The following is a 15,759-nucleotide window of genomic DNA, read 5'->3' as shown; positions in this document are numbered from 1 at the left end:
TATTCCCCACCACCCTGTACATACACACACACATACACACATGGTCCCAGACACAGTAAGCCATCTTCATTGCAAAGCTTATTGTGTAATCCTCTTGTTGCTTCTGAGCAAAAAAAAAAAAAAACATAAATAAATAAAATAAACAAGACAAAGACCAAAATCTAAACCACCACTTGGTTTAGGAGGTCAAGCTAGTTGAAAGTAGTGGCTAGTTTAGACAAGAATATAAACACGCATAAACACATAATTTGCAGCCTGCTTAAAGTACTTTCACACTTTTGTTAAATGTGACCTTCATAGAAAACTCTGCATAAGCAGGAGCTGAACCTACTTTGAAACTTTTGTCCCCTCCTGTTATATAAAGGAATTTAAGCAACAAAGGACTAGCCGATCCTCTATTGTTCTTGATATCAGATGGATGAGTCCAAGTTAGCAATTCTAAAAATATATTGAATGCTCACATGAAAATAGTGCATCACTGTGCCACTTGATTACTCAGTTGAACTTGGGAAGAAACTAGTTCGCTTATTCTGCTGGTATATTCGAAAAGTCCTTGTGACGTGTGCTTATAAAGGACATGACACATTTTCAGACTATTTGCCGCCTAGTTCTTCACTATCATGTTGAATAGATATGATCTTGTTTTAAAGGACAGGTTTACTTTTATATACATGTGGATTGAGTGAATGCAGCAGTATTAGTAGTAGAATACATCAGTAAAAGTTTGAAGAAAGTCAGGCAATCCATTCAAAAGTTGTTGATTTTTAAAGTTTCAGCACCATCATCACTGGATGAGAAGACTACTACAGTTTATGATGTCACGTTCCTAGAATGATACAGAGATAATGTAAAAAGAGCTCCATAAAATTCCCTTTTTATACCTCTTTTATTATGCAGAAAAAGAAGAAATATGTTGAATTTTCTTTATATATTCTATATTTCTATGCCTGTGACATCGCAAACTGTAGAACTCTTCTCATCCAGCAATGGCAGCACTGAAACTTAAAAAATTTGTAACTCTTGAATGGATTGTTCAATTTTACTCAAACTGCTGCTAACGTGCTCTAGTGATATTGCTGAAATTACTCAATCAAAAGTAGGCTCCAGAGAATGTGGCGGTACCAAAATCATTAAGAATGCACAGTTATAGATGTTATCAGGCTTTCATGGTGATGAGTTGTATGTTTATCAGTCATATCTTTGCTTTGATGATAAACCCTACTCTTGGTCCACTTCCTCTCAAATAATTTGATTTTTGTAATGCATTGATGAAATAAATATATCTTTGTGTTTCCCCAAACCTGTGTAATCAACAGTAATTCCAGACAGTTTCTTTGATGTTTATCTAGGGTCATTACGAAAAGAGATTAGGCACAGGCAAACCACTGGCCATTATATTCAGCTACTTTAGTAGGCCAAGTTTGTCTTATCATGATCCCAGACTAATTTGGCGTTATTAATGCACTTCAGCAGAGTTGTCTTTGATCTCACCGCAAGACGCTCGCTGCCCTATGGTAATCAGGAAATTGTTTTAAACAAATTTTCCACTAGACACATTCTGTGGAAAAAAGTCAGTGAGCCATTCTTATCTGTTAAATTGTATAATTTGCAATTGGTTAAGGAATTTGAGTTGCATGATAGTGGCCCTAACTAACTTAAAATGGTAGAATGTGCTAACTTTTTTTCCCCCACTGCATTTAATATTTTTGTCTGTTCTGAAATATGATTTCAGAAATATTGGAAACTACCTGACCTGTGTCAGTTTACAACAGTTCAATATTTTGTGTCCAATAGCAACAGGGCAAAAACACTTCCATTTTTAGCATTTAAAGTGTGGAGAATTTAGTTGCGTGTGTATGCTTGAGTCAATTTGCTTCACTTTTAAGCTGTAAGTGATGTGATAATTATGGTCTCACTCGAAAATTGATTGTGTCATATGCATTCATCAATTGTGTTACTTTTGCTGTGATTGTTCTCAGCCATTTTGTGACTCGTGATGGAAAGCTGCATTCTGGACCCCATTTCATAAAAAGTTGATACGATAGTAACTCTTGCTAGAATGGCAATTTTCTATACAATAGCAACAGCCAATCAGGAAGCTGGATTCTTGTTTTTGCAATGATTTTTTGCAAGAGTTGCTATCATATCAACTTTTTTCTACTAGATCTACTCTGTAAGTACTGAATATATTACGTAAAGATATTCATACTACCATTTTTTTTTTTTTTTTTTTTTTGCATGCCTCTTTCATTCCAGGTAGTCAAATTTCTCATCACAGAACCTGTGAATGTCCCTGTCTGCTTTGACAGCAGAGATTTAAAGGTGTCGTTTAAAGTTGGGAACAGTGATTTTAAAAAAAAAATGTTCAAGTTATCACATTTGATGGATATGTGTAGGTGAGTTGTATCACAAAACATCCCACCACATAAAAATTTTCCAGTACAGCCTGAAATTATAAGGAAATATCAGTATTTTTTCAATAAACCAAAACCGTAGATGATTTATTCTAGAAACAATGTTATTATAATAACTATTGTTCACATTTTGCATATTTAACATTAATTCAATTGACAGTTTACATTGGATGATTCTATCCATACATTTAAGAAGCACTAAAGCTGGGTTTTTGTTTCATCTGCAAATGGTAAATAATGCCTTTAACTGAAAAAGTTCATATGAATACAAAATTATTATCCCCAGTTCATCGCATATTGTTTACCATAGGGTATCATGTGACAGGGATTCAGTCTTATCAATGCAAATGGTCCTGGCAATGTCGATCTTGCTGGATCTGAATGATAGTGATGATATTCAAAGTGAACAAAAGACATTTAAGAGGGAAGAGACCTTCACTTTATGCTAAAGGATGTCTTATAGAAAAATAAGTAGAGATAGAACATGATAAGTGTCACAGGTGAGGTGACTTTATCTGGGCAATTTTTCAAGCAGTCAAATGCTAATTGATGACATTCTCCGCAGCTTTTGCAGAAAACTCTGACTCTTGGTTCGAATGGAAGTTAAAAGTGTGATGAAACAAGATTTATGGAGGCTTGAAAAGTAGTTGTAGATGGTGAAGGCGGGGTATGTTTTTCAAGTAATTTGTGTGGAAAATGAATGTTTCCCCATCTCCCCTTGTAGAGATAAAAGTAAAGGATAGGATAGAATGAAGGTTTGGTGATGATTAAGTGGGGTGTATTATGGGTCAATGATGCACCCTAGTGATACATAATGGCCAGGAATGTTAGCCATTAGGCATAAATTGATGACACCATTTGGTGTCACCACTTTTTACGCTTCTGAAAAAGATGCAATCACTTTGCACTTTTCATCGTGCACATAACATTTGTGACCCGGTGGCACCCTCTGGTCCTGTGACAAAAGTTAAGGAAAAGTGGAGGCAATCATTTAACCTGAAAAGTTGCTGTAAAACAAGCTCCTACCAGTGGGATCGTCCTACCGACAAAGGGGGGTATGTTGGCGACACCCTGTGGAACTCATCTGGGCTAATTGGTGCTTTGACACCCCAAGTTTATGTCACACAAGACCCTAAATGGAGACCCTGAATCTGTCTATGACTACCAAGCTGTCACATACTTTCACCTCTTCATACATCTTGGCAGACAGTCTCCCACTGCAGCCATCAATTACCCCAATCTCCACACATTTCATCTGCTCAGGTGCACTGATAGAATTTTAGTATATTCATCTTTTTCATCGTTTGCATTCGCCCTTGATTTGAACAGTGTCAGTGCGCATCTGTCATAATTCAAGCTTGCATTTGTGATGTTCTGTCATCCTTCTTTTGGCTTCCCTCACTCCCATTTGCAAATGCTGAGATGACAAGTCAATCTTCTTTTGTTAGATGAAAATGTTTAGCCAGTAATTTCATGAGAAAAAAACAGCTGCTGTTATGAAATATTTCTTTACACTCAATCAGTAGACAAAAGATCACAAGGCTTTGGTATGAAAATGAAAGAGTTATTTTTTTTTTTCTAGTGAATGTCATTAATTACTTTATATCATATGATACCTTTAAAGATTTGAGCAAAACTCTAAGGGTACTTTTGCATATTCTAACACCATAACAATTTACAGTCATAAATGTCTAAATACAACATTATTTAAGACCATGTATTAATGGTCTTCAACAGCACAAAGTTAAGCACAAAGAAAGAGTTAATGATATGATACATGGAAAAACGCACTTGATTGAAAAGGGAGTGAAAGTTGGTACAGGGGTACTTTTAGACCACAGCAGTCATCATCATAACTCAAACACCCCATTAGCTACCACTTCTAAAAGTGATACTGTCATTATTTTTATTTTCTACACTTCAATATCTAGCTTGGCAGCGTAGAGCCACTTACTGTAAAGTCCATGCTGATCAATTGTCCAACCACAAAACAAGCCTTCTGAATCAGTTATCAGTGCTCTCATGTACCTTCGTTGCCCAAGTCAAACTGAAAACCAAACCTGGGCCCTGTTTTATGAAGAGTTGTAATTCATTACATAGTTGATTTCTATCATAACTCTATGGCAGCCTGTGCTTTGAGGAAATTCATAATCAATTATATCTTTTGATAAAACAAGGCCCAGGACTATAAGTCGTTTTGTCATCTGAAGTCAAACTAATTGACTAAATCATTGTAAATCAAAGAAACAGACTATGTCAACAAGAACATTTTACCATTTTTTATTTTATTTTACAACATTTATTGAGTCAAAGCAGATTTCTTTATTAATTGTTTGAAAAGCAAAAGTTAAAACATAGCAAAGAAAAAAAAAAACTTATGGAAAGAAATCATAATACCATGAACAAAGAATTTGGGGTGAATTAAATTGTTTAATGATTTCTCTACAGTGTTATTACATAAGAACACATAATGGAATGCCACAATTTTCATCACAAGTCAAACTACTCTAGTATGAGGATCAAATTAGGAACTGTGTAATGTGTTTAACACAAAGTACAGGTCCAGATATAGATTAAAGGACACCAAAACCCAAATATAAATGTGGATTGAGTAAAAGCAGCAATATTAGTTGAACTCATCAGTGAAAGTTTGAGGAACATTGGACATTCCCTTCAAAAATTATGATTTTTTTTTTAAGTTTTGGTGCTGTCATCGCTGGACAAGGAGACTACTACAGTTCATTAATTCATTAAGGACAACAATATATAGAAAATATAAAGAAAATTCAACATATTTTCACTTTTCTAGCATCATGAAAGAGCATTTTGCTGACCTCTTTCAGAAAGCAGAGGGAATAATGCCCTTTACAATGTGTCAGTAGCATGTCGATGGAATATGTACTTTCCATCAAATATCAAAAAAAAAAGAAATTGTGGAATTCTCCATATATTTTCTTTATATTGTCCACAATGATGTCATGAACTGTAGTAGTCTCTTTATACAGCAGTTACTGCACTGAAACTTGTAGGAATTCATAACTTTCGAATTGACTGTCCAATTTTCCTCAAACTTCAAATGATATTTTCTACTAATAATGGTACTTTCACTCTATATCCAAATCTATATTGGGGTTTTGGTTTCCTTTAACCGATCACCCCATTTCCTCACATTTGTGGGCAAGGGGGGGGGGGGGGGGGTCCTGAAGTATACAGCCCAAGGGAGAAATCATTGCTTGGGATCATCACTTTGTATGTGACACATTTATGATGTTCCACCACATTCAAAGACAGTCTTATGTTCCCAGAGTTTGATGTGTGGCAGCAGTTAGGGGTTCCATATGAAGAGTTTGGTAGCAAAACGAATTAACTCCATTCTTGCCAATTTGAGATATTTGTGATTAAACCTGCTCAAAAACAAAGAAAATAATTTTGATTTTTTTTTTTCTCATAACTTCAAGGATATTCCTTCTTATGTAACAAGTGGGGTATCACTGGAAAGGTTTTATTTTGTTTATTCTGGTGATGTACTTACTTTAGAATATTCAAAAATGGCCATTAACCCAATATTAATTCTTAATATTTAGATTTCTTGATTCCTATGATATTGAGAAATTGCTTTCACAACAGGACTTTCATAAAGGGCAAATCCCTCTTGGAAATTAGTTTGTGTGAAAGAAAACAGAAAAGTTCAAAGAACTCAATAATGAAAGCTTGACCAAATTGTGGTAAATACTGAGTGTAATCGATCAAACATAAGTTGGCACATCTGTGACATCACATGAGAGCTTATCCCTCATTTGCACTGTGCTATAGAATACTGTAAGAGCTGAAATTTTCGCATACAGATATTTTCGCGAATTGCTACTGGGAGGACATTTGCAAGTTTTGTTAATTCCGCGGTTGCGACGGTCTAACTGAACGTAACTATTTGCGCGTTGTTATATTCGCGTGTTGTTATTTTCGCGGTTCAAAGGCGATTCGCGAAATTCGCGAAAATAAAACCACCGCAAAAATTTCAGCTCGTACAGTAAGAAATTTTCATTTTTCCATCCAGTGATTTTTTTTTCAATTGTGCATACATCCTCAATACAATCATTGCAAATGTCTTCCTATACAACCCTTTTATGTGAGAATCATGTTCCATCATTGATGAAAAAAAGGTGATTTTATGGGGTTTTGTGCACAGGCCAAGTGGAAGGTAAACCCACCTGCTATACCATGGAGTTACCAGTTTGTGTTAGACTGATCACAACTTCAAAGATCATAGCCTTTTCAGTTTTGATAGGAATTTTATCAAACTTTCTCTGTCCTCATTCTTTCATTCCTCTGCTTCTATTGAGGCAAACTAATTTTCAGGGTGAACTTTCCCTTTGTAATGCAAGCCAAGGCAGGGGACATGGGGAGATTTGGTGACAATTCTTGGGCAACATTTCACACAAGGGATTTACTGTAAAAGTGGAAATTTTTGTTGTGTTGAAATTTTCACACATTTTGTGCAACCAGAAACTAGCACGAAATTAAAAGCACACAAATATTTTTGCTTGCCATATGTTCCAGTGGTTGAAGTCTTGATTCTGCTGAATTAAAAGCACGTGAAGCTCTTCTTACTCGGCTGAGTGCGAAAAATTAGTCTCACAAAAATATCCACTTTTATAGTATAGCATACTTTGTGGATGATACAAATGTACCAGGTTAAATTGTCGGCAATTTCAGGTGCATGTTTATGTATGATATGAAGTTTTACCACCTTTAATTTCCTGTCAGTATAATTCATTATACATATAGCACAGGAAAACTGATTATGTCTGTTGCTGCGATATTTTGCGGCAACCAATATGATGATGACTTCTTTTTCAACCAGACTACAAACCCCCACAGACTATGTTAAGTGCACAGAAGGTTTCCATATATGCACTGGGTTGACTGCTGTTTTGTTAGAGGAATCAGATTAGAGTTAGACATAATTTCATTACATAATGTGATATCATATCCCACCTTTGGGATTTAAGCAAAAGCTTACAGTGGCTCTCTCCGGTAGTTTTGCATCTTGAAATCATGATTTTTTTTATGCCTCCGCCACGAAGTGGTGCCGGAGGCATTATGTTTTCGGGTTGTCCGTCCGTCCGTCCGTCCTTCCGTCCGTCCGTCCTTCCGTCCGTCCGTCCGTCCGTCCGTCCGTCCTTCCGTCCGTCCGTCCGTCCTTCCGTCCGTCCGTCCTTCCGTCCGTCCGTAATGAATTTTGTGGACAAGGTAACTATCAAAACCTGTTGAGGTATCCTAATGAAACTTGGCATGTATGTGTATTAGGGGGTGAAGTTGTGCCTATCAACTTTTGGGTGCACATGCTCAAGGTCAAAGGTCAAAAGGTCAAGGTCAAATACATAAAATTTCACTATTTCCACCATATCTATTGAATGCCTGAAGATATTTTCTTGAAACTTAGTGTATACATGTATTACCCAATTAAGATTCTCTGGTGAAAGTTTAGGTCATGAGGTCAAAGGTCAAAGGTCAAAAGGTCAGGGTCAAATACATAAAATTTCACTATTTCCACCATATCTATTGAATGCCTGAAGATATTTTCTTAAAACGTAGTGTATACATGCATTACCCAATTAAGATTCTCTGGTGAAAGTGTGGGTCATGAGGTCAAAGGTCAAAGGTCAAAGGTCAAAAGGTCAAGTAAAGATATTAAAACTTCTTTTTTTTTCTCCATACCTTGGAAAATTGTTCAAGGTATCTTCATGGAACATAGTATATACATATACTGACTGGAAGTGATTATCTAGAGAATGTAGGGTTCATGGGGTCAAAGGTCAAGTGCAACACTTCAAAATTTTACTATTTCCCTCCTATCATGCAATGCCAGCAGGGTTATTTTTTTTTTTTACACTTGGTGTATGCATACATGTGTAACCTAATAGAAATTCTCTGGAAAGTTTTTTTTTTTTCTTCTTTTTTTGCCTCAAAGGTCAAAAGGTCAAAGATCAAGTGAAAGTGCTGCACTAACTTTTTCCTCCATATCTCGGAAGTGGCTCAAGTTATCTTGAAACTTAGTACATATTATGCATGTTCTACCTGAAAGTGATTATCTTATGAATTTTAGGGTCAAGGGCCAGATGAAAATGGTAACAATTTACTATTCAATTCAGAAATTGCACTTTTTCTCCACTCATGCCTAAATGTATGAATGGGTCAAAGTCGAGTTAAAGTCCTTAAATCCCTAGATACATGCTCTCCTATTCATCCAATTAAACCTAGGTCAAGGAAGGTGAACATTCAACACATTTGTGACAAACTTGTCATTTCAATATTTTGCCAATTTTGTGAAAATGTAATCACACATTGTCCACATGTACTATCTAGACCTATTGGGAAAATCATGCATTATGGCGGAGGCATACCAGTTGCCAAAGCGACATTTCTAGTTTATTATAAAAAATTAGTTACGACAGAATCATGTTTGCTTTATGTAATATCATGCAATTACTAGTATGTGGCATTGAATTTTCCCTTTCAAGGTGTAATAATGTATTCTAGGTGTGTTGGCTATTACAAAGGGTAACTCAGGTGCTTGACTCGTGAAATGACAAGACTTTGATATCCATTAAGATTTCATCATTTTTAATGATTAATTCTACAAAACAAGATTTTTAGAATGTTTAAAGTCCTAAATGCCTGCATAGCACAAAAAGAGGGATTTCTCTGCATGAAAATTATGATTAACAATTTTCTGTTAAGCTGTTCAGCTTTGACTTTTTATGAGCCGAGGTTAATTTTAACATGTTGGCTCACTGGAATTACATCTGATGAAAAGAAATTAAAGTACAAAAGTTGTTGTTTAATTGCAATATGATTTTGATGATAGTACAAAAAACATGAATGTTGATGAAAAGTTTCCATGGTATATTGAAACAAAAATAGAGTAAAAAAGCACTCCACTCTGAAGTTGATTCTCCAATATGGCTGGACTCTGACCGTTGCTGGCACTGAGAAAACTGATACAAGTTTCAGGAGGCTTGTTGTCGATTGCTTCCCCTTCTTTTGTTGCTGCTAATTGTGATCAATCAAGGAGTTTCACGACCTCCGCCATTGGGGCAAACATTTGTTCAATGGTGGGTGCTTGGAGAGTCGATTTGTCATACCTTCTCCTCTTGTACGATTCTGTGTTTGAATGTGTGTGTGTGTGTGTGTGTGTGTGTGTGTGTGTGTGTGTGTTCAGTAATGGTCTGCTCATTGCGGGGGGGGGGGGGGGGGGGGGCAGGGTGAAGGGAGAAAAAGCATATTTGTGTGTACTACGGTCTAATGGCACAGTGACCCCCTTTTCAATGTCTCCCCCACCCCCACCCCCATGGTTTGATGCCATACCTGCTTCTGTAGATCTAAAGAGTTAAATTCTAGAGACACATGAAAAGGCCTGATATCAGGACAGATTTGTTGATAGATAACTGTATGGTGATTATGATCTGTTTGGTAGGGATGACTGCCAGGGTTGATAAACAAAATTTGTGACTGACTGATCCTTACATATTTGATTGATAGGTGAGTGAATGGATGAATTAGCTAGTGCAAGCTGTTGATTAGATAACAATTTACTGCTAAAAAGTTCACATTAATCATTTCAAATGAAAATATGATGTAAAATGCTGACACCTGGGGTATTTGAAATCCAGAGTTGGAGCAATTACAGATTACTAATGTAGATTAGCCTGCATCCTGCCAACAATTTAGCTAAGAGTAAGATGTCCTCATATCTGTTGAAATTGGCACAGATGGATTTGAAGATAAAATAAGAATTATACATTGTGCAACAGACAGAATGCAAGTTGAATAACAGGAAAGACATGAAAATAAGCTGGTAATATGGAAGAACATATATGGTAAAAATTTCTGAGGATAATCTCTGTCAGAAATTTAGTAATGAAAATGGTTGGAATATGTGATTCCAGAGAAACTATAAATCAAATATGGGACAGGTGAACGAAATGCATGGAGAGAGTGCTGAATTCCACTATGCATGCTTTCATCAGAAAACATGTGGAAAAGAAAAGAACAGTAGGTAGACATTTACCCTAAGCCTTTGAAATACAATATTTCAGAGAAACAAAGTGATAAAATAGCAGAGAGGAAGAGAAATAGAAAGTGATATATATTGTCAGTTGAACAACAGACACCTTGGCTGAGCCATGGACCTACAACGTAGGTCCATGGCTGAGCCATGGACCTACAACGAGTCCATGGCTGAGCTGAGCGAGTAGAAAGAGAGAGAGGTGATAAAGAAAGTGTAGAGAGAGAGAGAGAGAGTGAGAAGAGAGTCAAACTAGTTGGTGATTAGCTCCGCCCCTTTTGAAGAACTGTTTCTACTGCCTCTCTAAGTTCTCTGTGCTGTCAGCTTTCTCATTGGTTGCTGGATTACAGTATTGCATATGCATGAGTGTGCGTGTTCCACTGTCCAGTCAGTCATACAAACACACGCACACACATGCACATCCCTTACCTAGACACACATACACACATGGATGCCCCGGCCCTATTCAGCGGCATATCATTTCATATCACTGACACATGGCATAGTAAATTTTTTCCCCCTTATTCTCGATTTCATAACTTTCTCCATGGAGGTGGGAAATCCAAGTGGGAGAGTGGAGTGAATGTGGCAGGTTGGATTTGGGACTTCCTCGTCACAGGCCAAAAAAAGGAAAAAAAAAAAAATATTGGCCTCCCTGTATTCTTCAACTGTGGAACCTCTTTGTTTGCTTACTGGCCATGCATGAATGAAGATTGAAGGTGTTGTTTACTTGCTAGGTGTATTAATCTGAGCAGGATCTTTAATTAGATTGACAAACAGTTGTGGTGATTACCTCAATCCAGAGAGGGAGAAAAAAGAAGAAGAAGAAAGAAGGTGGTTAGAGACTGGGTAGAACAGGGGCGCATGGCTTGTAGCCCAGTGAGAAGCCAGTGATGACATCACAGATCTATCTCTGAGGTTGGACGATTATGTTGCAATTAGCAGAGCTGCAGAGGATGGGTTGTGACTGGTGATTGGCAATTGTCTTCCTGATTTGATATTCATGAGCCGCCGCCGTGGGTTGAGAGTAACACGGAGGACTGCCGCGACCTGTCGCTGTGTTCCCTGACAAGATTCCGGATGTACGTCACAAATCAAGGTCTGTCCCTGACGACCTGCGGTGCGCCATCATCCCTCTTGCTCTGCCACCACCAACACCTTGCACCTTTTGCGAATAAGCGTAGTTACGCTCCGTTCAGGAAGGGGGACCAGAAGTGTTTGGTCACTGCCGGTATCCCTGGCTTGCACGAAACGGTCAGTTCAGAGGGAATGCTGGCCAAGCCAACTGGTAGGAGTGATTTTTAGGCTCTTCTGATGAATTTGGAGCTGTCCACGCAAGGACACACACTCACTGCTGTCAAGGAGGGGTCGCCTTCCCAGAAGTCACTTGCTGACTTACGCTCTTGCACCGAAAATATATATATTGCAGATCATGCATCTAATTCTGTGAGCAGTTTTACACACACCTCAATGGTGCGACTCCATTTCTAAGCTTGAACGAAGCTTTTTTGCAGTTTTGCGTGTCTTGTTGATTTCACGTTTCTCAAAATTGCAGTTGCAATCACTTCTTTTGTCATCTCGTGCCAATGCTACCATTACAGTGATCGATTAAGAACCTGAATGCCATAAGCTCACCATTTCTTTTTCTGTGACGTGTCATATCAGTTGACATCAAACTTGTCATCTTACTTTCACATCCCTTTCCAAGTTTTGCTCGCAAGTGATTCATGAAAATAACACACCATCATCTTCAGAGAGTGAAAATATACGCATATATGACAGACAGATCTAGCAACTTCTGTGACAGTTAGACAAGACTTTGGACAATTTGCCCGATTTTACCAAACCCTGTCGACACGTCTGTAGCAGGGGGTGACTCTGGTATCTTCTCTGTGATTTCAACGTGTTTTCTACGACTTCCTGCAGCCATGGATCCCGGATCGATGTCCATGTATTACAGTTGGCAGCTCTACCTCTCTTCCTGCAGGGATCCACAGCTCTATCTGTGGCAGAAAGGTAGTTACAGCTACTCGGCGTTCTTTTCCGTCTACTGTAAAACCAGAAAATTTACATGTGCGTGAAACTTTCATGAATATCATGAGGGGCCACGATTTGCAAAATTTTAATGCACAGTGAGAAGTTTTTGTCTGCACCAATAAGTTTATGTAGTATAATTTGCAAAAATTTCATGCAGCAAAGAAAGGCTGTCTCCAGGAATTCACAAAAGTTTCATGCAACGAATGCTTCTGGTTTTGCAGTATTTCTTAGTGTTTTCACAAGATGGCCTCTTGAATTTCAATATTCAAGAATCTGTGGCACCTTCTAATTCTATAAATTTTCAATTTTCAGCCTTTTCCTTTGGACAGAACTGGCCATTCTGCCTGAAAAAAGGTTTGCGAAACTTATCAGTCTCGTCTTGGTTGAATGCATTTTTCATACAGATTGGCATAATGTGATTTCAGAGATACATTTAAAGTAGATTTTTATTTTACTGCAAACTCTGAAAAATAGATGTCATTGGATACCAGTTCTAGTTTGGTATTTTTTTCTTCTTATTTCAAATAGTTGGATGGACAATTGTCTGGAAAATTCCAAATTGAAACCATGGCAATGGACACTTAAGACCATGAAATACTATGATTAATAGTTTAAGGGTATTCTAGATTAGGATTTTTGTGAAATTGACCCCACAGCTTCTTGCTTTAGCTGCAGGATATTTTGATTCCAGGGCTCAAGCTTGTAGATATCAAAATTATTTACCAACAGAAACCATTCCTTAATAACAAGCAATGACAAAGATTTGTTATTGAACAGAGATGTATATTTGTGAAATTTGTAATTCTGTACATGAAAAAAAAAATGTTTATTAGAAATCAGAGAATGTAATGTACTTTTTGTGCATTGATCTTAACACTAAAGTGTCATTTGTCATGGAGCTAGGGCAGTGATAAAATTGTTCTTGTTACTCAGAAAAAAGAAAGTGAATTTGTTTGATAGTAATTGATTGAACTAGTCTAGAAATGCTTTATTTCATTTCTCTAACTTTTAATATCTTTTGATATTTTGCTTATGAATAGTTTGCCAAATGGCCAATGAGAGACTGCTGATATTAGTGCACCAAATCAGTTTTCTGATAATGGCTCAGACTAAATATAACATTGATTCACATGAGGCAAGAATTTGGAGCTCTTTTTGGTCATTGCAATGAAGGGAATTATTTCATTGCAATTGATAAGGAAAACGAGTTGTGCACAGTAATTAGTAAGATCATTATTGCAGTACTTTAAGTAACTGCCTTCAGGGAAAAAGATAAATCATAGCATCAATTCATTTTTGAAACCAATGAAGAAACCTGAAAATGCATAAAAAAAGCTCCCCATTTTCTTTGATCCTAGACTTCTAGGAGGAGGAGAAAGAGGGGCGAGTAAGGAGGGAAGGAGTGTATTAATTGGTAATGGAAGACTTCCCGTGGTTGCATGGTGACCCGCGGTGCTGTGCATTCAGGGGAGGAGGGTGGGGGTAGGGGAAACAAAGAGAACTCCAGTGGGCTGGAGAGGGCATGCGGATCCGCCGTGTTCCTGCTCTGCTGGGTAGCAGCTCATAGCAGCCAGCTATATACACCCTGTCCGGCTGGTGGCTACTGATAAACGGCTGAGTGCGGCGGCAGGGACAATAGGCATTAGCGGAGGAGCTGATAGACGCACTGCTGCAACTTGAATTCTAGTTAGCCACAAAGGTAGTCAACTAATTAACTCCAAATTAGGATTTAACACTGGTCTTCCCCATTTTTTCTTTCCCTTTTTATTCTAACTTCTTTTTCAACCTCTGCTTGGTAAAGATAATTTTAGGACAAAGGAACAGGGGCTATCATTAATGTAGTAAAAAAAAACACCAAATACAATTGCTAGCCTTGAGTTACCTCCAGGCAATCTCTCTGTTTAGCTTTCATATTTCTGTTCTGTTCTATCAGTTCGTTACTTTCAGTATATTAATTTATGTTCTTTTGTTCTGTTCAGACAGTGGAGAATTTTTGCAATGTTCTAGCATGTAGTATACTGTTCAAGTGCAATAATTTCCACTAATGGAGCAGTTCATTGTCTGCAAGCAAGTAAATAAATCACTTAAAGTATATCAAATTTTCAATTTATCAGTTGTTTTAATGAGAAGACAAATCAAAATACTTGCCTTGAATATTATCTTAGGTATCATGGAAGGAGCAGGGCTTTAGAGGAAAGAACAGAAAGATTAATGTATGAACACGTATGTAACATCAGGAAACACACAAACACTGGCTGTTTGATAGTGGTAGCACACTGAAAGAAAGCGTTAAGGCTTAATTGACATGCTCTAATTTGTTATGTTTGTCTGAGTTGTATTCTTCCCATTTTTAATGGTGTAATTGTTTTTCCCATTTGTATTTACAAGCTCATGCATGATTTACCTTAAGAGTTTGACATGTGGCACAGCATTTTGTTTGGAATGTCTGTTCTATTTTTCTAAATACCATAATCTCATTTTGACATCTAAGAATTTGAATTGGATTTAATTTGTTATTATAAAAAAAACAAGCACTGTTTTCTAATGGGGTTTTTGTTTTGGTCCTAGTTGATTACTTTATCATGAAAAAGAGAATCTACGTAAATTCTTTTCTATGTTTATTGTGAAAATAAACCACGAATGCAATAGGTAAATATGAATTAAGTTGAGTTTTTCAAAATGCATGAAATAAACTACATTAATATTTTAGGTGGAAGGTAGTAAACAAGGACTCCAGGTAAGAAATAGTGTGATATAAATCCTGTCTCTGATATCTTAAAGCTTGAGTGTCATCATTTATGCTCTCAAATCAGGTAGCAGTTAAAAAATTGTAAGAACATTGTAGGTGATAAAGAAGATGGAGTCTAAATGTGAAAAATAAAAATCAGTCATGATCAATATCTCCAGTCTACCATGACTTGAACAATGAATGGAAAGGGATGAAATAAAAGCTCACGTTTCACAGGATCTTGTATGGGCTGGTACTGTAAAACCTGAAACATTCATAGCATGAAACTCTCATGGATTGGAGCCGATGATCTTTCTTTGCAGCCTAAAACTTTCATTAATTGCTACTGTGGCATTCAGTGTGTTATGCAGACAAAACTTTTGCATGCATTTTACTTTCACTGATCCTAGCTCCTTGTGGAATTTGCAAAAGTTTCATGCATGCAAAAATTTCTAGTTTTACAGTTAATCACAGTCTTGTAACAGGTAGAATGAGCCAGATTCTAAGATGGG

The 15,759-nt window shown here is 37.1% G+C and overlaps 1 protein-coding gene across 1 annotated transcript in view; it reads left to right on the top strand.

Annotated features, from left to right (window-relative positions):
- Nucleotides 1-12,410: 12,410 nt before the first annotated feature.
- LOC140240019 (uncharacterized) overlaps nucleotides 12,411-15,759 on the top strand; it is a 39,001-nt gene continuing 35,652 nt past the window's right edge. The window contains exon 1 of the mRNA XM_072319830.1: nucleotides 12,411-12,498. Within this exon, the coding sequence (XP_072175931.1) occupies nucleotides 12,411-12,498 (88 nt within the window). The remainder of the gene's footprint in view (nucleotides 12,499-15,759) is intronic.

The sequence above is a fragment of the Diadema setosum genome, chromosome 16 (genome assembly GCF_964275005.1).
Source record: "Diadema setosum chromosome 16, eeDiaSeto1, whole genome shotgun sequence".
Classification (NCBI taxonomy): Eukaryota; Metazoa; Echinodermata; class Echinoidea; order Diadematoida; family Diadematidae; genus Diadema; species Diadema setosum.
The sequence above is the reverse complement of the archived record's forward strand: the minus strand, read 5'-3'. Positions and strand labels throughout refer to the sequence as shown.